Source organism: Perca flavescens, chromosome 7 (assembly GCF_004354835.1).
Source record: "Perca flavescens isolate YP-PL-M2 chromosome 7, PFLA_1.0, whole genome shotgun sequence".
NCBI classification, from domain to species: domain Eukaryota; kingdom Metazoa; phylum Chordata; class Actinopteri; order Perciformes; family Percidae; genus Perca; species Perca flavescens.
The window spans coordinates 29,570,999-29,592,499 of NC_041337.1; the positions used below are offsets into that span (position 1 = coordinate 29,570,999).

Here is a 21,501-nt window from a genome sequence, read left to right on the forward strand (position 1 = left end):
GTATGCAGAAATGCATGGTGTCAATGTAAAATACATTTGTAGCAAATGGTTTCAAACCTGCAAAAAAAAAAGCCCTAAAATTTAAGCAAACATGGTCGTGACATCACATATTCATATTCAACAACGTCAAAAATGTTCAGGTACAAGCAAAGGCACACAGCACATTGCCCATTATTGACAGTTGATCATAAATTTGCAACCAATTTACATTAGCAATAGGTAGAACAGCATCAGTGACTTACAAAAAGGATGGGTTATTATACCCAGTTAATATAGATGGATCTATTTTAAAACAGAATTATGGCCTGCAGGTTATTCTCAATATTTCAAAAGAAGGCCATGCTTACTGTTTCATACAAGACATTAAATGGAACGATAACTAGATTATGATGAATAGTCGTGTGTTTAGTTTTGTGTCCACGTTCAGTGTATATACTTTCATACAAAGAGGACTTAAGGAATTGTCTTTTTCTGTCATCGACCAAAAAAACATAAGCTATGAACTCTTTCTTGTTTCCTCTCTCTCGCTTTCAGAACTGTACGGTGTATAATAACTCAGTCATGGTGTGCCTGGCTCCATCGGTGGCGGATTCAGAGCTGGGATTTTCTGAGACCGGCACAGGCCCGGATGAGATCGGGTTCTACATGGACAACGTGAATGCTCTGGTGGTGGTCAACGAGACGTTCAGCTACTACCCCGACCCTGTGTTTGAACCGTTGAGTCCCTCTGGGACACTGGAGCTCAAGCCCACGTCGCCACTCATTCTCAAGGTCTGAAAGACACAAGTGTTGCTTGCCTGTACATTTTTTTTTTCTTCCATCAGGTCTCTGATTTGAGGTTTTTACCTTGCAAACAGTTTAGTTTAGTTTAGTTAATTTACTGTTAAAAAACAAAAGACAAAATAAAAATAGAACTTATAAGCCTTAAACAGAAAAGAAAAACAAACAAGATCATCAGCAACATATAAGCAACAAATAAGTAACTCAAATGATATTGTAAATGTGGCCAGGTTAGCTCAGTTGGTAGAGCAGGCGCACATATACAGTATAGAGGTTTACTCCTTGACGCAGCGCCCGTGGGTTCAACTCCAACCTGCGGCCCTTTGCTGCATGTCATTTCCCTTCTCTCTCCCCTTTCATGTCTTCATCTGTCCTGTGGAATTAAAGGTGCAAAAAAACTATCTTTAAAATAATAATATTGTTCATGTTCAAAAGGGGTAAAAAGGAAAGAACTTGTCTAGTCCTACCCCCTCTTAATGTTCATTGTTGATAATATAAAGGATCACTGTTTGTCTCAGTCGGCTTGAACAGACCAGCTGTTATATTCAAAAACTAAATAATGGGGATGGATTAACCAAGAAGCCAAGCAGTCCACAAAAAATACATCAGTGGTCCAGCTCATAGCCATACAATATTTAGTTTCTGAATAGTTTTTTAAAGGAATACGCCACCGTTTGTTGAAATAGGGCTTATTACGGTCTACCCTGGCAGTAGATAGGTGGGCCAACGCATTTTTTGTCTCAGTGCAAGTCATTACGTTGTTTTTTGTCTTTTGTTGGCTCACTTTTACTCACAACATGCTAACCGGCAACATAGGATTCCATTCACTACGCTAAGCTTACTAGCGGCGGCGCTGCCGGTGTTGCACCGGCCTAAAACAATGTATGCACAAAAAATGCGTTGGCCTACCTATCTACAGCTAGGGGAGACAGTGATAAGCCCTATTTCAACAAACGGTGGCGAATCCCTTTAAGTTTGGATAAATTGTAAAACAAAATGTATCTCATTTTCACAAGTTCCATTGTTCTTGTTCCACAGACTAACACCCGTCACCATAATGCAGTGAAGTTTCATATTTGTTCTTATTGGTGTTTTTTTGAATATACAGATTCCTCTCAATTTGCTTGGTTTCTCTCTGAGGTGGTTGAAACAGCCCCTGGAGCCTATTAAGCAATTCTTGATTATTTGCTCTGGACATTGAATTGTTTTGTAGTCAATCAAATCTTGACATTTTTTGTGTTTTTAGTTTAATAAATAATGGGTTTGTTGGTTCTCTTTAGGTAGTTTTATGTTTATGTTTATAATTTGTATAACTCTTTTTCTTTTTTTAACCGTATTGGCTGAATACCTCTTCTTATCTAGGGAGCTTGGGGACTTCTTAGGGACCGTTTCGGAGGAAAATAGGGGAGGGTCATGTCTTTTTATTCTTTGTTGATGGGAGGGTCATCCAATTTTTTTTTAGGCTATGTGGGAGGGTCACCCAACATGAGAACAGCAACATTTCAAAGTTGCTTGTTTGGTGCATATTTAGCCATGTAGCTCCATGAAGCTCTCTCAGTCTCGGACCCTATCGCTAGCAGATGGGTCCCTCCCTGTTTAGTCAGCCAGACAATTTGAGCTGTAGCTTTAGAGACCGTGGGATTTCCCAAATTGAATAAATCCCGTTCGCACATATAAACACAAAACTGCTTTGCTAGCTCCATCGTGTTGTAACTAAGACATCTACTGAAAAAATAATTGTATATTTCCTTCATATTAACACAATATATTATCCCATATTTCTCTAACAGTGTAATACATAGAAACAGAAAAACAGCATTGTTTTTGTATTCCAGTGTAGAGCTAGTCAGTCCCATTAGACTTTTATTTCATTCTAACATGATTCGGCGAACGTAACCCTATCTTGAGTAACACTGGCTGTGTAAACCTCCCCAGTTCCAAAAAAAGAGCAGGACATAGTCGCTAACGTGACCCTATACACTCGGATAGCGTCCAGCTTCTACAGTGGATGTGCTAGTGGTGAACGACAATGTCAACAGATGAGCGCATCAGCGCACACGGGGCAACAAGCGCACGTTAACACAGGCGCGCACCAACATAATAAGCTTTTTTAAATTTAAAATGTTCATTGCCTTATCACGCTGATGTGACCGAGCCCGACCCAAACCCCAACATCATTTCTAAATATCTGTCCGAACCCGGCCCGGCCCGGCCCGGCCCGTCAGGTACTGTCGGATCCCGATGGGCTCGATTCGGGTATCCATCCTCTACTTTCTAGCCTTTCCTCCTACGGTGGCCAAACCCGAAATTAGCTCTCTCTATTGTTTACACGCAGCTGTTCTAGCCACTACAATTGATCTTGTTGCTTTGCCTGTCACGTTGTCGTTTAAATTCTCTTTTTTCGCTTCCCTGGCGAGTATCTCCCCCTGGCATTCGTCACGGTGCCAGTAGGTGTAAGAGGGCAAAAGGCGGAGGTATGTCTCTCTTTGGCTAATGTATTTTAAAGATGGAGGTGCAACATGGCTGCCGTCATTCGAGCGAGTCGCTCGTATGTATTCTGAATGATCCTAAATGTCAGATTCTACGCATGGGAGAATATGTGGATTAGTTAGTGGAAGTAATTACACATGAATGAGCACATATTTGTGAAAGAACAAAGGGCTTTTTGCTAAGAATCAACAAAAAAAATTACACAATGTAGGTTTAAGAAATACAGCAATCTCCAAGCTCCCTGACTGACTGTATCAACAGAACAGAAGCTTGCTTTACAGAACAGAACTGAAAGACGCCGCTGTTCTTTTAGTGCAAACAGAGCTAAGATTGATTTAGTTAACAATAATATGGGTACTAAATGTTGTGCCATTGATTTTCAACCATAAGCACCGAAGCAGCCACAAACAAAAGTGTTTCCACACAGGATGTGTTGGTTCACCCGTACAGACGTTCTAAAGAAATATTTAATTTAGACCTAGGTTTTGGGTAGTGGAAGGTAAATGTTTTGCTCCCAAGGTTTTTCTACTTTAAGCTTGACTACAAGAGTCTCAAACATATTGAACTCATCTTGTATTAATAATGGCAATGCCTACATACACTACACCGACACAATCACAAATACACACACACTGGCATTTTTTGTTCTCACAAGAAAGAAAAAGAGAGTTCTCAATTGTGTTTACAAGGTCTCTCGATGGGGTGAAAATCTCACAAATTAATAATTGAAAGCTGAAAGCAAACGTCCACACCTTCAAAAGCCAGTTTCTTTCCTTAGGTGACTAACAGCAACTTCTTTGACTGACGTCCTCCCCTGCAGCCTTGAGCCCTCTTAAATAACAACCTTTTCAATTTGTGTAATTAATTCCGAGTGCCAGAAGGGCAGTGTGGAAGCACGCAAGGCCCACGGTCCAGGAGATTTGGATTATATTGGTTTTCATTTTCATTAACAGTGATTGGACATAAGTATATGAAAGTAATTGGCAATTCCTGAGTCATGTGTATATGTGTCATTGAGTTATCTCCTGGAGCTCACCTGAAATATTAAGTAAAAGAGCTATTGGAGAGGAATATTACAAATGCAAAATTAACTGAAATAACCAGCGGAGCAGTGTCTGCAAAAAACGAAAAAAAGGGGGCAAAAATACAATTTATTAACTGCTGACAGTACGTGGGCTGCACAATGTGTAAAACACATTTACTTCATCTTTCATGAGTCTTTGCACAATATAAGGACAATATAATATCCATTTCTTTTAGATCAATGTCACATTGATGTTTTAAATCCAGTGTTCAGTGCGTTTATCTTCTGCTACAATGTGCCTTGACTATCTCTTATGTTATCACAGAGAGTGTGTTATGCTGTTTATTTCCATGAAGAGATTGAAAGCAGCATAACCGTCGTAATTTATTTCTTAAATGAAAATGTATTAGCAAAGAGCCTCTCTGTAATTGCCAAATCTCCTGCTTGGCTTGTTGGTGGAACTGCCTACCCATTGGAAGCACTGATGAAATGGACAAAAATGCAATTTGGCGGGGTGGGGATGTGGGGATGTGGGGGTTGCATTTCTCAGAGATGCGTGCACTGCGCTCGCCACGCAATTAATTTCTCATCTGAAGTGTCGGGTGTGTTTTCACTGAGGTGTGTTAGCGTGAGACACAAATAAACATTTATCTGGTTTCAGTGTTTAGTGAGTGCTATCCTGTGTGTGTTTGTGTGTTTTTTGAGAGCGTGTCCCCGCATGATGCTTATTGCCTGTTGTGTGTATGTGTGGCAACAGCTCCATGTTTGGCTTCAACTTGAGTGCATGTGTTGCTTGAACTCTGCGTGTGTCTGTGTGTGTGGTTGAGGAGGCTGTGTGTGTGCGTGCTTGTGTGTGTGCGTGTGTATTTGTGTTTGTGTGTCTGCGAGATGGAATGGGATGCATGTTTACAGGGTTGCAGAGCAGGGCTGGGTGGCGGCCTGCAGAGACGATGGGATTGGAAAACGGAGTCTGTCTCTGCGCCCCGCTGCTAAGGCAGCGGGAGACACGGCAGCTATCTCTCTCTCTCTGTCTATCTCGCCCGCTCGCAAGCTCTGTTTTCTGCTCATTCCCATTTTCTTTCTCACTTTAGAGTATATTCCTTTCATCTCGTTCTACCTCTCGTAATCTCTCCTCTGCTCTCTCCACTCCTCACTTCTGCTCTCCTGATGTTTTCTTGCCACATTTTCCTATCTGTCTTGTTTTCTTTGTATTCATCTTTCCCCTGTTGCTTTTTGTTTACTTGCTGTTGCTCAGAGCACCAACTGCTTCTCCTTCCATCACGGACAAAGTGTGTGTCAAATAGGAGCTGTTGGACTTGATATTGAAATGAAAAACTGGAACAGAAATGTTAGAATTTACACACCTCCGGTACAAACTTTGTGTGGAATTCAGTTCAGTGGACAGAAGACAAAACAGTATTGGTGGGTGAGAGTTTGCGTGCCTCCCACTGCCTCTATGTAGTGTATACAGCATATGATAAGTGCACTTTTCTACCCACCTCTTTATCTTCCGGTCTTATTTTTCTTTTATTTCTATTTTTCTCCGGTTAGAGTTGTTAACAATTGTTTTAAAATAGAATACAAAAATGGGAACATTCAATCCCATGAAAATAGATCTTATTAACTGTGGTGTGTGTGTGTGTGTGTGTGTGTGTGTGTGTGTGTGTGTGTGTGTGTGTGTGTGTGTGTGTGTGTGTGTGTGTGTGTGTGTGTGTGTGTGTGTGTGTGTGTGTGTGTGTGTGTGTGTGTGTGAGATGCAGAGGAGGGAAGAAGCGACCGGGCGTAGCAGTATTGTGTGTGTGTGTTTGTGTGTGTCCAAAGCCATAGAGCTCCAGTGTCCAAAAAACAGCAGTAACACATCTGTGACATGTTCCTTTATTATGATGAACACACACACACAATTTTAGTATGCTTAAAAGAGCCGAATGTCTCTCCCTCACCGCATTTTTCTCTGTCTGTGTTTAGGGTCGCAACCTGATCCCCGCAGCTCCGGGTAACAGTCGCCTCAACTACACGGTGCTGATCGGCGAGACTCCCTGCGTCCTCACCCTGTCTGAGAGCCAGCTGCTGTGCGAATGGCCCAACCTCACCGGACAACACAAAGTCACGGTCAGATCACGACTCTGCGTCTTCTGTGTCTTCATCTCTGTCTCCATCAGTGACATTTTACATCTGACGTGACTTTGCCTTTCTTAAACTGATGCACTTTTCTGTCCCATTTTGGACTCGCTGCATATTATGGGCTGAGACCTTTCATGGCAGACATCTTTCTTCATCTATTATTTCTTATCTTTCTTATTCGATAAATAACTGGGTCAGTTTTCTGTGTGTCTTGATTTGTTCAAAAAGCAGTTAATAAGGACAAAAAAAAAAAAAACACCTGTTCTACTTGGTGTATCCACACAATCACCCAGTAATTCATGTTTATGAATATGAGAACATTCTAGCCTGACAATCTCAGCCCATAATGTCACTCTAACCTTGTTGTTGAGTTATGTGAATAAGCCCCCACGTCTTTTCTCAGCAATTTCCCTTTGACAGATCCAGGATACGCTTCATTGAGTTTGCACACCAAGGCTGCTGTTAAATATTTAACGCTTAATTAACATGTTGATTTTCATTGGCCTTCAGCTAGCCTGTTGCTGAAAACGAGGCAGTGGAAGTTTCAGGGACCAGACCCCCCCCTGATAGAAAATACACGGCTGTACATTCACAATTCAAAAAGTGCAGATATGCAGACTTTGCACCAACATACATTGCTGTTGATGCTAAATCCATTACCGGTATACAATGTCGCAACTTGCATAACATGTTCAACGCGACCACAGTGAACCTCCAGACATGCAGATTGAAAACCATGTTTCTTTCTATCCACTGAAGTGTATCCACACCAACAGCTGTGCAGGCGTCAGCAGTTCTTTGCTGCCGGTGCTGCCAGTTTTGGATTTGAGAGGTTTTTAAGTCCCACAGTGCCGGCTCCATTTTTCATGCATTTGCATTTGCTTCACTTTATTTTGATGGTGTGTAGACAGTTAAAGGTCCCATGGCATGAACATTTCACTTTATGAGGTTTTTTAACATTAATATGCGTTCCTCCAGCCTGCCTGTGGTCCCCCAGTGGCTAGAAATGGTGATAGGTGTAAACCGAGCCCTGGGTATCCTGCTCTGCCTTTGAGAAAATGAAAGCTCAGATGGGCCGATCTGGAATCTTCTCCTTATGAGGTCATAAGGAGCAAGGTTACCTCCCCTTTCTCTGCTTTGCCCGCCCAGAGAATTTGGCCCACCCATGAGAGAGAGAGACATCATGGCTTTCAAATGGGCAAAGTTGCCACCTTGCCCCCCCCCTCTCCTTCTCAATAGCTACAGACACAGAAATGGCACATACTAAGGAAAGCTCATTGTGGGACTGGCTCTAGTGGCTGTAATTCTGCAACCAGGATGAATTTCGGGAAAGAGACTTCAGATACCATATTAGGGGACCACTAAGGCCTATATAAAAGCATCCAAAGGGCACCATGTCATGGAACCTTTAACAGTACACAACATGTAACATGTTTAGTCTGACATTGCGGGAAGTATCTCCACAGCGTTGGGGAGTATGGTCTGGGCTACACCAAACACATTCTGTGATGGGAGAAAAAAAACGCTCTGGGTTGTTCGCATTTCTTTAAACCAATCACAATCACACGGCGCAAAGCTCCGGATGCAGCGATGTCTCAGGAAGGAACTTGTTTTGGTGGAACATTTGCACCCCGCAAAAGAAAACGTCACATACAATATTAAATGACGTTAACTGTTCACACAATACAGTAACGTGAGCTATTCAAATTAGCTATGGTGAAATGTAATTTGCTCTTACCAGTGTAGCCTCGTGTGTACTTTGTCAACAGCAATCCCCACCATTCGGTCCCAAAACATCCCAGTTAACGTTAGATAGGAAATGCGGTAAACATATTCTTTGTAAATCTTTACTATCATTCCCCGAAAGAACCAAGCAGGCCTGCCTTGTTGCAAGAACAATATGTTTTTCAGCACTTGCCATTTTCAGCGTGTAGCTTGACAGCTTACTAGCTCGAAGGTTGTTGTTTCCTGAAGTGATAACGTCAACGCAGAGAGAGCGCAAGGTGAGCGACATCCGGCGGTTAATAGTGGAAAATGTTCTCCACAGTTTCCAGCAGTCCACAATGACGTCTTCCAATTAACCAACAGTCCCCAAATCCATTTAATTTTTAATAATGATCAATATATTATAATTGTTATTTATTAATCATCTGAGAACTAAATATATGCACTTGAACATAATGTTGTTAAACTGAATTTTATAGTCTGTCTGCGTAATGGGTTGTGTATTCGGCAGCGACTGTGCCACAGATGTTTTTGGAACCCTTTGCAAGATACCGGTACCCACAGCAGAATACATATTTATTTCTCAGTTTTTCATCTTTGAGTGCACCAGAATGCTTCTCTTACATGTTAAAATTGCCCTCTAGCATCCCCTTTCTCCTTCAGTTTCTCTCTTTTTATGTAACCTGCGTTTGCCGACCTGATTCAGGAGTGATGATAGCTGCACACTGTTTCAAAAAAAGGCAAATATTGTGCTTCCTTTTGTCGTAAACCTGCCATTTCGCCTGTTTTAACATGGCAAGTTGAGTTTTAGTTTTTTTGAGCATAAAGCTCTATACATACCTATTATATACCATACAAATTAACAGGCTAATAACAGGACACCTGATCCACGAAATAATTATGTTCATATAACTAGAAAAACAACTGAATGTGGGCAAACATTTAAATTAGCTGGATACATGGTGATAGGAAAACGTTTGCTACAGTTTATGTCCGTGACAAGGCACTGTCAACAGTAGGGCTCTGTCCTCGAGTTATGCGGAAACATAAAAGGTGGTATTAAGAATAGAATTGTTTCTCCAGGATGCTGATGATATGCAGACGCTAAGCTTGTCTCCAAGCTCTAATCCAGGACCCCTTATTCACTGTATAAACCTTTTTGATGTGCAAATGTTGTCCAACTCTCAGAAAATCCAATCCTAAAGTTGCATCTTTAAAAAAAAAAAAGTTGTTGACACATCATCATTTCTGTTTTCTACGTGAAGCGTCACAAGCTGCAACTATTTTTTTTAGCAGCACCCACAGTGTGAATGTTGTCGATGTCACTTTCCCTTTCTACAGCTATTTTCTGAAATTACGACACCGCAGGAAGCATTGGTAGAAAAAGTCCCAAGTGCGTCCCACGGCAACCATTCAGCTTTACTTGTCCAGAGCTGTCAACAGACTGCAGACTGAAATCCCTAATTCACTCTGACTGGAGCAGACTTTCAAAATCACGGCACAGCTCCTGGAGCATCTGTATAGAGGAAGGTCAAACCTCAGCCAGGCGACGCAGCCCTCACTCTGAATATATTTGGATGTTTGTCTGAATATCCCAGTAGTACACCCACTCAACCTCCCCCACCACCACCACATCATGCCCTTTTTTAACTTATCACCAATGTCCTTTCACAGTCGTTTCACTGTATCTTTATGACATTTACTCCCCGCTAGCTACAGCCAATATACCTAGAAAGCCACTGACAGCGCATCTATGTAATTCAATATGATAGCTCTCAACGCAACCAGCCAATTCCAAGGTGGTACTGGAATTTGTTTTCTTTTTTTACCCCCCTTTTCTTTTCTCTTTTTTTTTTGAACGAAATGTCATGTTGAATATCGGAGCGATGCGATGTGTTGGCGGGGGTGGTAGAGTTAGTCCTTAGTCTGACAGTAGCCGAAGAAAAAATAGAGATGTCTGTTCCGATCTCTTCTGCTCTGTGTGTGTGTGTGTGTGTGCGTGTGTGTGTGTGTGTGTGTGTGTGTGTGTTACTAGATGTACAAGTGTGTGTGTGAGCGCTTGCATGTTTGTGTTTACTGTATGTGCGTGCACATCTTTGTCTTTGCGTGTGCTATGCGGAATGCTGCAGAGAAGGACACAGCTGTAACACAATAATATTCCCCATGTAGAATGACCTACATACAGGGGACCCCAATGGGTCCAGATGTAATGTGTGTGTGTGTGTGTGTGTGTGTGTGTGTGTGTGTGTGTGTGTGTGTGTGTGTGTGTGTGTGCGCGCGCGTTTGCGTGTGCGTGTGAGGGTGTACAGAAAGAACTGCTGTATGTGCGTGTCATTGTGTCTTTGTGTGTCCCTTCAGACGCTCAGCTGTGTGTTGGCAGCTGTGTGCCTCCCTTGAGTTTTCGAAGAAAGTTGTTTGTTGTTTTGGCCTTCAGCTTTTTAAGTTCCTCCATCAGTCCTTCAGTCTGTCAGGAGAATAAAAATAGACAAATGCCTAGGAAATGTGTCACCAACTTAATATTGCTTATACTCGTGGTGCATTAAAGTCATCTGAGGATACGTTTTCCGCCCCCTGGATAATTGTACCAGATATAGCAGTGACCTCTTATTAAATGATGAATCCTAATTGGCAATGTGAGGAGTAACAAAGCAAACCTATACCTCCAAACATCCTTTTAGTTGATACATTTTGCATTCAAGGCTAACAAATACATGTTGTGAAAATTTTTTATGTCCGCAACACTGCTTTAAACTCCCAAATTTAATATAAATGCAATGTTTCGACAATACTGGGTCTTCTTCAGGCAAAAAAAAAGAAGAAGACCCAGTAGTGTCGAAACGTTGCATTTATATTAAATATGGGAGTTTAAAGCAGTGTTGCGGACATTACATTTTTTCACTTTAAGTATTTTTCATTTGTCCTGCATCTGCCAGAAGGTGGGATGTGCACACAATTACTTTTATAACAAATACATGTTACCTGATAATAAATTATCCATTATGTTCACCGGCTAGTTGCTTGCTTTGTCTACCTGCCGTTGGATGTTGGGCAGGTAGCATATAGCCGCTTTATGAGAGATTTCTCAGCTGCATGCTCAGGGTGGAAAGTGTTAATGAGAGCTGTGAGTGAACCCAAACGCTTAAGTTGCAGGCTGTACTGGAAAGCGCAAATAATAAGCTGAATGGGGGAACTATAGAGTTGGATAATTATTTTCTGTGGGTTCATCACTACGAGCGACTCCTATCACGTAACACAAACCATTATTTGTATAAAAAGTAATTAGAGCAGCTTTAAGACCAACCAGTCCAATATGTTGACAGCAGTGCCATTATCACGAAGCATGATGTAAGGTGAAGTACAAGAAGCATTGATGTCTTCAGATTGACTTGCAAACTTTTAAAATGATCAGTTGTAGTTTTATAAACGGTCTCCTTGCAACCTAACTAATCCAAAACGCATACTATAGTTAGCTAAACTTTTGTGTACAAGTTAATTCAGTTTAATCTCCTTCTTTGCAGCCTGGTCATGTCCACGCAGTTAATTAGCTGCTTAATCTTATACAAGCCAATCTAATTGTCTCTACTACAGCAAATTTAATTTGTAGGTATTGCCTACATTGATATTAATATAACGGCTTCTCTATTGTATTTCTTTAAATCAGACTTTGATAATGTCAACATGCAAGTGCACTTACAAGAGCTTCAGAGTGCATAATCACACCTCATTTTAATGGCTTATCAACCCCCCTTGTGGATAGCTTGATTTGATGGATTCCAGTGCTGTGAGTTTTTTTTTTGTGAGACGCACTGCGCTTATGTAAATGTACTTAGTCAGAAGAAAAAAAAACATTACATGTGTTTGACTTCCCATAATTACCAAGACTCCTTGGGGAGAGATTTAAATGCTGGTGATTACTTTGTTTGATTACTTGTGTGAGTATGTATATTGTGTATATGTGTGTTGAATCAACTGCTGTGTGTGTGTGTGTGTGTGTGTGTGTGTGTTCTGTGTACTTGTGTGCACAAGGCTTTAACACTGTCTGTGTCTACCTGCACTGCACTGCTTCAACCTTGTTCACGGATACAGTGTGGACTATCTGACCTAAATCAGTTTGTTCAAGTTGACAGTGGTAAATTCGGGCATTAACGACAAAATATCTATCTGAAAACCCAAATAGTGGACCTAAATATCTCATCTGCAGAGAAAACAGCCCGGGGTGAGTTATTCAAAGACTGAGCAAGTTACCTTGTGAGATCTTCATTACCAAAACCCTCTAAAGCTGCTCCCCTGAAGGCAAGACTTGAAAACCTTTCCCTACAAGAAATGTTCACGGCAGTCGAGGTGATGTAATGCTCCCTAGTATAAGCCTTTCTAAGACCGGCCTGTTTAGTGTGAGTACAGAACGGATAAAAATTTAATGATTCTTGTGGCAGAAACCGGGTCAACCAACTTCTCTTTCATCAGACCACCAACTTTCGATCTCTTCGGACCACCTCATCTGTTCTCAAACCTTGAGAAAAACAAGCAGTGTTGCCTGTTTTTTTTTTTTTTTACATCTCTTTGAGAGGAGATAGTTCAAGCCCTCAGACTGGCTGAGGAGAATGTGGTAGGGGAAAGTAAAGAAGTAGTAATTTCCTCTGCTCAGCTCTGATAATGCAGCTGCTCCATGGCAGCCATCAGAAGAGAGAGAGAGGTTGCGCTGATTACTATGTAACTTTATGAATAAAGCAGAGAGTTGCTTAACTGGGTAACGAATGTCAGTATTTTCTCCCTTGATCATTAAAAATCAGTTGTGTGTGTTCAGATCCGTGCTGGTGGGTTCGAGTACTCCCCCGGGACTCTTCACATCTACTCGGACAGCCTGCTGACACTTCCTGCCATCATAGGCATCGGAGGGGGTGGCGGCCTGCTTCTGTTGGTCATCATCGCTGTGCTGATTGCCTATAAGAGGAAGTCGAGGGACGCTGACCGCACCTTGAAACGTCTGCAGCTCCAGATGGACAACCTGGAGTCCAGGGTGGCCCTGGAGTGTAAAGAAGGTATGCAATGAAATCAGAATCCAACATCTTTTTTTTTTTTCTTTTTCTTTGTTTGATTAGGTTTATTATGATTATGTTAAAAATAAAAGATAAATAAGAACATTTCAGTCCAAGTAAGAAAACCAACAAAACAAAATACTAACAAAATGCAAACATATTTTTCCAAATGATTGTAATGATTTCCATGTTCAAAAAAGAGTAGGAAGAAGTTAAAAAAACGTTTCTGGTCCTTCCCCCTTTTTCTACTTTTCTACTTTAGTTATATACAAACAATTTAATTCTTCACTTATTTATACATGTATAATTACACATGCATATATACCTACATATACAGGTGCATACCCATATACACATTCATACACACATGATACCATGGTCTGAGTGAATACTCTATTCTGATTGGCTGCAGGGTGTCCAATAAAAAGTGATATAGGACACCTACTGAGTAGTTCCAGTTCTACCGTTCTAACTTAATGCGCTACATTAAAATAACAACAATAATAATCGGAATATTTACAACGCATGAGTGTAGCCCTTCAGTGCCTCGTCCACTGAACACCACAGAATGGTGCTAACACACAAGCTATACGACCCCTTTGAACTTACTTTGTTTCACATTTAGCAATCATCTCACATCCCATCCGCTGTTCAACTCTCTACCTCAGGCTGCGGCCGACAGTACACATGGCTCATCATTTGTTCGTGAAAGTCTTGATATTGATTTGGGGGAAATGACTTTGCTGAAACTCTAGCTTGTCTTGCTGTTAAACACACTGTACTCTCAAAGAATATTTACTGGTTGTCAACCATACACAATGTTATTGACTTTGAATCTTGTTAGCATAACGTCAGCTGGCTCATGTCTCGTAGCTGAGCCAAAGGGTTCTATGACCCAAGCGGCTAGAAATATCTCACATTGCCAGGTCGTTCCTAAGATTCGTCCTACTGGAGCAGTGAAAACGTTTCAATTGCATAAGAACCTTAGGTTACACTTTACTTGAAGGTATCTACATAAGAGTGACATGACACTGTCATGAACGTGTCATAAACATTATAAACAAGTCATAAACGTTTATTAGTAAGTGTCATTCGGTTTTGTCATGGCAAGTTATGGTTAGGGTTAGAGTTAGGGTTCATGTGTCATGACTATGTCACTCTTATGTAGATACCTTCAAGTAAAGTGTTACCGACCCTTATGGTATGGGAATGATTGTTGCAGGTATTGGTCTAACCCTCAGGGGTTAACAGGGAAACAGACCTCTTGTTTGAAAAAAAACTTTAGATTTTGTTTGCAAAATGCATTCCAATATAAACTATTGGTCTTAAAAAAATCTTTGGCATGTGACCATGGTGTTAGCGGGTTAATGCCCTTCAAGGTGTCTATTATCGGGAATAAATGGATAACGGGGTTGCCTGAATTATTATTGCATAGAAATTGCAGAGGAAGGAATGTGTATTACCATTTGTTACACAACTGCCACACAAAACACTGCACTCTCTTCATGTAATAGCACCTCGATACAGTATTGCCCGAGTAAACTAGTTTAAAAATGAACCCCTGGCTATGACACTGATTGGGGTTGTGTGAGTCTACTATGTCGAGTGAGTGTGCAGTTATACAAAATGAGAAAGCAGGTTGAGGTTTCATGGTATACATGTGCAGACTGGGGTTGGGTACCGAAACGCGGTGCCAATAGGGCACCGGTGCCGATGTAAACGGTAGTAACGAGACCGAATAAGAACGAAAATTCCGGTGCCTCATTTCGGTGCCTGACTTTACGCTACACTCGACAGCAGATAACATTAGCCTACCGTTAGCTAGCAGCTGGATTAAACATGGTTAAAATGCTGACAGCTAACGTTAAACAGTAGAAAGTGTGACTGTATTTCACTGTAGAGGATTCCAACACCGGGACGCAACAGTCTGCTCTGCATCGCAGCAGCTGCCGTTGTCGGAATTAAACAACACAGACGGTGCGTTCACTTGAAACAGGTAGCCTCGCGGTGCATTCAAAGTTATTGTAAAATACCCTTTCCCCAATATGTGGTTGTTTTTTGTTGTTTACCAACAATTTACTTTATCGCTTTAGCACCGGTATCAGAAAAAAACCAAACGATACCCAACCCTAGTGCAGACTGAACAATGGTAGACTATAATTGAGAGAACTCTGAATGAAACTGCAGACAGAGATGCAATCAATAGCAGTTGGATGCTGCTGTCAGTTCATCACTGACAGCAAAGTTTCTGCAGGGTATGTTTACTGAAGCAACTGTGTCATAGCTGAGTCATAGCACATAGAAAAGTGTTTTATTTAAGAAAACACAGGGCTGATATAAAATGATGCACACAAAATAGTGACCCTTGTAGCTTCAACGTTCCTTTTCATAGATTTTTTTTTTAAGTGTGTTGAACTCTACTGGAGAGATGGACGCCAATCTGAGATTTTCCCCTTCATTTGCTGTTTTGAAGACGGTAATGGAGAGCACCATCTAACATGTCGATCAGAAGTCAGCACCTCCGAGTGAAAACACGCTACAGCAGCCAAAGAGTGTCAGAAAAGGATAGAGAGCATACAAAGCGTTGGGAGGGAGAGCGTGAGTGAGAGGCCATGTGAGGTCAAAGTAACAAGGGGGTTGTTTGCCAAGAAATGAGAATTAAAAATGAATTAAAAGTAAGTGAGAGGTAATTGGGAGCAAAACATTTGGACAAGAGAGAGCCTGGGCTGTGAGAGAGTTGATGAGGTCGGAGTGTACGTAGATGACTGATGTAAGGACAGCCCAGTTGTTTACGCTCCATATAATGACACAGGCACACACAGCCGCGGTACAAGGTTATGATATGATTACACTACAGCCACAACATAAAGCGCTATCAGCCGCAGAGGATCATTTGTTAAGCAAAAAACAACAGGTTTTAATTTAAAGTGATACAGTTTCAGGGTGATCGCTGCATGTTTTCTGACACTTTCAGAAAATGTGTTCTTACCTTGTCTCATTTTTAACATTTGTGTTTGTTTTTTTTTCAAGAAAAACACAACTAGAAAACTCCCGTTCTTTCTTCAAAGAGAAACCAGACTGTATTTGAGTCAATAGAAATCAAAGCACTCCGTTTTCCAGGAAATGAAGCATGGCCTTATTCCCACCCCGCCCCGCCTGCTGTACTCCCAGCTGGCCTATAGAGACGAGACAGTGTGTGTGGGCGGAGGAACAGATGAAGTGGGCGCCGCCGCGAGTGTGTGTGTGTGTGTGTGTGTGTGTGTGTGAAATCGGCTTCGCTCTAAGAGTCTTGAGGGGAAGAGATGGGGGACATTTGGTTCAGTCATCCGTGAGAAGCAGACATCGCAGTGTACACTATCATCCAAACTAGCATATTAGCAGTCATGGATGATTAGTTGCACATTAGAAATAACAACTGCTGACTGGCAAGTGTCACTTTTTGGGTTCAGGGGAGGTGATATGGATGTTTTCGAGATGTGATATGACTTAAACTCTGAAATTAAAGCAATAAAACACAATTGCAAATGGGTTTCCAAACAAATTATTAGGCAAGGCATTGTGCATGCAAATGTAAGCACACTGTATTTCAAATATTTGGGAAACTCTCCACTTCAGCGCATGTTTTTTTTTCGGGACATTAGAATGTTTCTTTGTCTTCCCTGGATCATTGGCTCTGCACACCTTTGCCATTCTGATTGCTATAGACAAATATGTGATACAAAAGGAAATGTATCACAGTCAGGGTTCATACGTTTTGAAAAAACCTGGAAAAGTTATGGAATTTGAAAAATGTAAATTCCAGGCCTGGAAAGGTTTTGGAAACATAAAAAGACCCAGAAGGTTTTGGAAAAGTCATGGAATATTTTTTAACACAGTATAATAATATGTGATTAATAAATGTAATTTCACGTCGTCTTAACCTCAACGTTCTATTCGGGGAGCAATATTATGAATCCCACTATGGACCACATAAATTGTCATTAATTTTATAGTTAAACCTCTGAGGGTAAACTTTAACACAGATTGTATTCTTATTGTATAATGTCGACTGACATTTTCAGGAACACATAGTCATGGAAATTTGCCGAAAAGTCATGAAGTATTGGTAATTGGTAAAGTATTGGTTAAAATGCGTATGAACCCTGCACAATAGAACTGTGATGGTAGTCCTAGCTTTTTCATGATAGTACAACAGCACACATTAAAAAGCTATGTTTAAGGCTGTGGCATCCCTTTTTAAGTTAGGTTCATCAGTAAAAGTTAACATACCACATCCGGTATGTTTGATAGTGATTGTATAGCTCTGTCTCCTAAAAATTACATTTCCATACAACAGAACTGCATAATCATTTACGTTTAGAGGGAAATGTATTTTGTCCCAGATTGCATTTGTCTTTGACATATGACAAATCCGTTTCTAAAAAAATGTCCGCATATGGATGGGGCTGGGGTGGAAAGGATGGGTCAAAGAAACACAGGACTTTTACCCAGGAGACTGCAGTTCGTGTCCACTGTGAAACCAAAAGTCAACGTTGATTTTTTTTTTTAATGTACGTAATGTTCTTAACTTACGTACTTACGTTCGTAATTTAAATTACGTAACAAACAAACAAAACACATTTATCTCGAAACATAATGGAGAATGCATTTTCGTTGTATGGGAACGTCATTTTCAAGAAGGCAGTGTTGAATTGTTATGTGTAGCTGAATATACCTTGTGCACTGATAGCAAGAAGTGGTGGAAGTCTTGACCCCAGAGACCATGTAACCTTTGAGAGAAGAAATACCATAATCTTCCTCTCCTTTATCTCCTATTCTTCTTCTTCTGCTCTGCCATATCATTTTTTTGTCCTCTTATTTCCACCTCATTACTCTACTTTCTACCTCTTCTTAGGTCTGACCTTTACCTGCTGATCTTTCGCTCTTCTTTCTTTTTGTCCTAGTCACTTATGTCCCTTTTGAATTTCCTTTCCCCTACCACCCTCACTTCTTTACCTTCTGAGCTTTCTTTCTCCTCCTCTCTCTTCCTTTCTTCCTTCCTTTATCTTCTTTGCTTCCTCCCCTCTCCATCTCTCTTGTGGACCAAACAGTCCAATAACAGCTGGGAGAAATTATGCATGAAAACTCATCCGTCGCTCTCTTAATAATTATCCACTCATGCAATTAATTGACTTTCCTTTCCAGGAACTTTGTTTTCTGTCTCCTGGTTCTGCTTCTCTCTCTCCCCAAGCTAGCTTTGCCTTTTTTTTTTTTTATTTCATTATGTTTGGCTCTTTTTTTTGGACAAGCAAAGATTGAATTTGTCGGGGCTGAGACGCCAAGGAACAAATTAAGTTCACTACATTTTTCAATTTCTCAGCCCTGTCTTTCTTCTCTTAAAGTGATGGTTCGGAGTAATTTCACCCTACGGTCCTTTGCACCATGACCTCGAGCCAAACACCCCCCCAGAAGCTTTTTTCACCTGGGTCGAACATTGGGAGAGTTAGCGTTATCAGCTGGATAGCTTAGTGCAGGGGCTAATGGATCCAGGTTTGTATCTCGTTATATCCCCTTTGTATCCCTGACTTATAAGTTACCCCACTAATAATGCCCGAAATGATACCAAACTTCTACACTAGTACAAATAGGTTATGCACTCATAAAACGTACACCAGGAGTTTATTTAAATAACACTTGCCTGTTGGCTTCTCGTCTCTGCTGCTGCTGCTGCTATTGAGTGCTTAGGGCCGTCTACAAATTACAACACCGAAAAGAGATACAACAAAAATATTTTTTTATTTAATGATTAAATAAGGTTATGTCTCCAAACTTACTTCAATTATAACTTGTCTCCTGCTAGTTATACTACAGCACTTACTTTAAAAAAAAGTTAAATTAATAAATATTTTTGTTGTATCTCTTTTTGGTGTTGTAATTTGTAGACGGCCCTAAGCACTCGTCTTACTGCTGTAGCAGCAGCAACAGCAGAGAGCAGAAGCCAACAGGCAAGTGTTATTTACATAAACTTCTGGTGTATTTACAAACTTTCCAATCCATCGTTTTATGAGTACATAACCTATTTGTACTAGTGTAGAAGTTTGTGACCATTTCGGGCATTATTAGTGGGGTCATTTACGAGATACAAACCTGGATCCATTAGCCCCTGCGCTAAGCTATTCAGCTGATAACACTAACTCGTCCAATGTTCGACCCAGGTGAAAAAAGTTTCTGGGGTGTTTGGCTCGAGGTCATGGTGCAAAGGACCCTAGGGTGAAATTACTCCAAACCATCACTTTAAGTGTTCATTTGCATATTTGTGATGTCATTATGCATTGGTTAGCATAAAGATTAGTGGATGTGTCAGCAGGGAGATAGAAAGAAATAGAAATCTTTAGCCAAATAATCACAAACTCACTTAAGGAATTTATATGAAATTTTTATTATTATTTCTTAGGTAGCCTATATTTGAAGTAAAAAAAAGGAAATTCTACAAAGGGAGGGAGAAAGATCGATAAAGAATTCTCAAAGCAGGCTGGCTTGCCCAGGGCCAAGCCAGCTCAGTGGCTTCTTTCTCCCGTCGCGTCCCGCTGTCTCTCCTACCTACACCGCCCCCGCACCCTGTCCCCTGTCCCCTGTCCCCTCTCCCCTTCTAACTGCCTGCTCAGTGCTGCTGCAAATGAGGAGAGAGCAGAGAGGGGTGGGGCTGCTCCTCAGTCACAGAACAGAAGAGAGAGGAGACTGTTTTGGCAGAGAGAAATACCTTTGTGTGCTCGCCGGACAATACTGGCATCTTTTCTAAAGAAAGTCACCAGATTTGTCGCTAGTCGCTTTTTTGAAAAAAAGTCGCTAAGGGGGTCTGAAAAGTCACTAAATCTAGCGACAAAGTCACTAAGTTGGCAACACTGAGCAAGCTCAGTTGCTAACAGGACACTCACGCTGTTAATTTAAAAGACATTTTTGTTCCATCAACACCTAGCTCCACGCCTCTTTTGTGGAGCAGTTTAAACTCTAATATAGGAGGGTTAAATCAAACTAGATGGCGAAACATAGCTATTTAGCTACATTCATTCATCCCTCTGAAGACAATTTTTTTTTTTTTTTACTGTTTATTGATCCCCAGTGGGGAAATTACAATTTGCTATTGGGAACGGTTTCCCCATTTTAAATGCTGGTGTGGTACAGCGTTTGGATGTAGACATGTTTAGTTAATTTGGTCAAAAATAAACTGCAATCTAGTCAAGAGTCTGCTAGCAGGGCTTTTAGACAAATTATGGAAATGACAAACTCACACATGATTAAAATCACAAGGCAGCACTCCATGATTATCGTCATTCCACACCCTGATACGATGTGTAATAGCAGCGCTGTTGCTACTGTACAGTATGCCTGCACACAAAAAAAAACCACTGATGACACTGTACAGATGATTAGCACCATCCCTCATCCCGGCGCATTCTCTATTTGTCCATTTTTCATAGCTTTCGCCGAGCTTCAGACAGACATCCACGAGCTGACCCAGGAGCTGGACGGAGCTGGGATTCCCTTCCTGGACTATCGGATTTACGCAATGAGGGTCCTCTTCCCAGGCATTGAGGACCACCCTGTGCTCAAGGAGATGGAGGTACGGGTCAGTACGCAACCAACCGAGCTTGAAACTGATATAAACTCGCTATAAATAATCAATTACAGTCGAACCAAGAACTTAAGCTTGATTTATGGTTCTGCGGAGGCTCCATGCAGAGCTTTCATCGTAGCCTAGGTAAGTGGCCTAAAGTTTATATTTGTGCGTTTGTGTGTGCATCGATCTCTTTAAAAGAATAGACGTGTAGTTACATTTTTTGAGAGGTGCACGTCGGGCTACAGCGTAGGGTCTGTGTCTCAACGCACCAACGTACGTAGTCATAGCGTCAATTTAACACAGACGCATATATCAGTCTTTAGCCTTTGCACTCATAGGGCCTTATCTTGCACCTGGCACAGCACAGCGCAAAGCCCGACACGTGTCTTTGCTAGTTTAAGACCATCCAGCGCCCACGTCGTTTGAATAGCAGATGCACCTACATATTAGTAAAATGCGCCTAGGCTTATGCACATTGGTGCACACTATGCTTGTTACACACACACAGGGAAGTTCAGCAGCACACAAACATGCAAAAGATTACAAATAGATTACAAATGGCAAATCCGGCATCATAACAGCAATGCGTCAAGGTACAAACTGGCCTGGCTTTTAAAGGGAATGGGAGATGGCACTCTGATTGTTTTATTGCATGTTACGCCTAGAACACACCCATGAATTAATGACAACACTAAGTACAACCGTTTGGAACCATGCACCCGGTGCAC

At 41.3% G+C, this 21,501-nt stretch overlaps 1 protein-coding gene across 3 annotated transcripts in view; it reads left to right on the plus strand.

Annotated features, from left to right (window-relative positions):
• Positions 1 to 21,501, plus strand: part of LOC114558410 (plexin-A1) — a 295,347-nt gene that overhangs the window by 242,051 nt on the left and 31,795 nt on the right. For 2 of the 3 annotated variants that reach the window (XM_028582404.1, XM_028582402.1), the window contains exons 19-22: positions 535 to 771; positions 6,260 to 6,403; positions 12,945 to 13,179; positions 20,634 to 20,782. In XM_028582404.1, coding sequence (XP_028438205.1) covers positions 535 to 771; positions 6,260 to 6,403; positions 12,945 to 13,179; positions 20,634 to 20,782 — 765 coding nt within the window. The remainder of the gene's footprint in view (positions 1 to 534; positions 772 to 6,259; positions 6,404 to 12,944; positions 13,180 to 20,633; positions 20,783 to 21,501) is intronic. The other variant, XM_028582403.1, reaches the window with a different exon arrangement.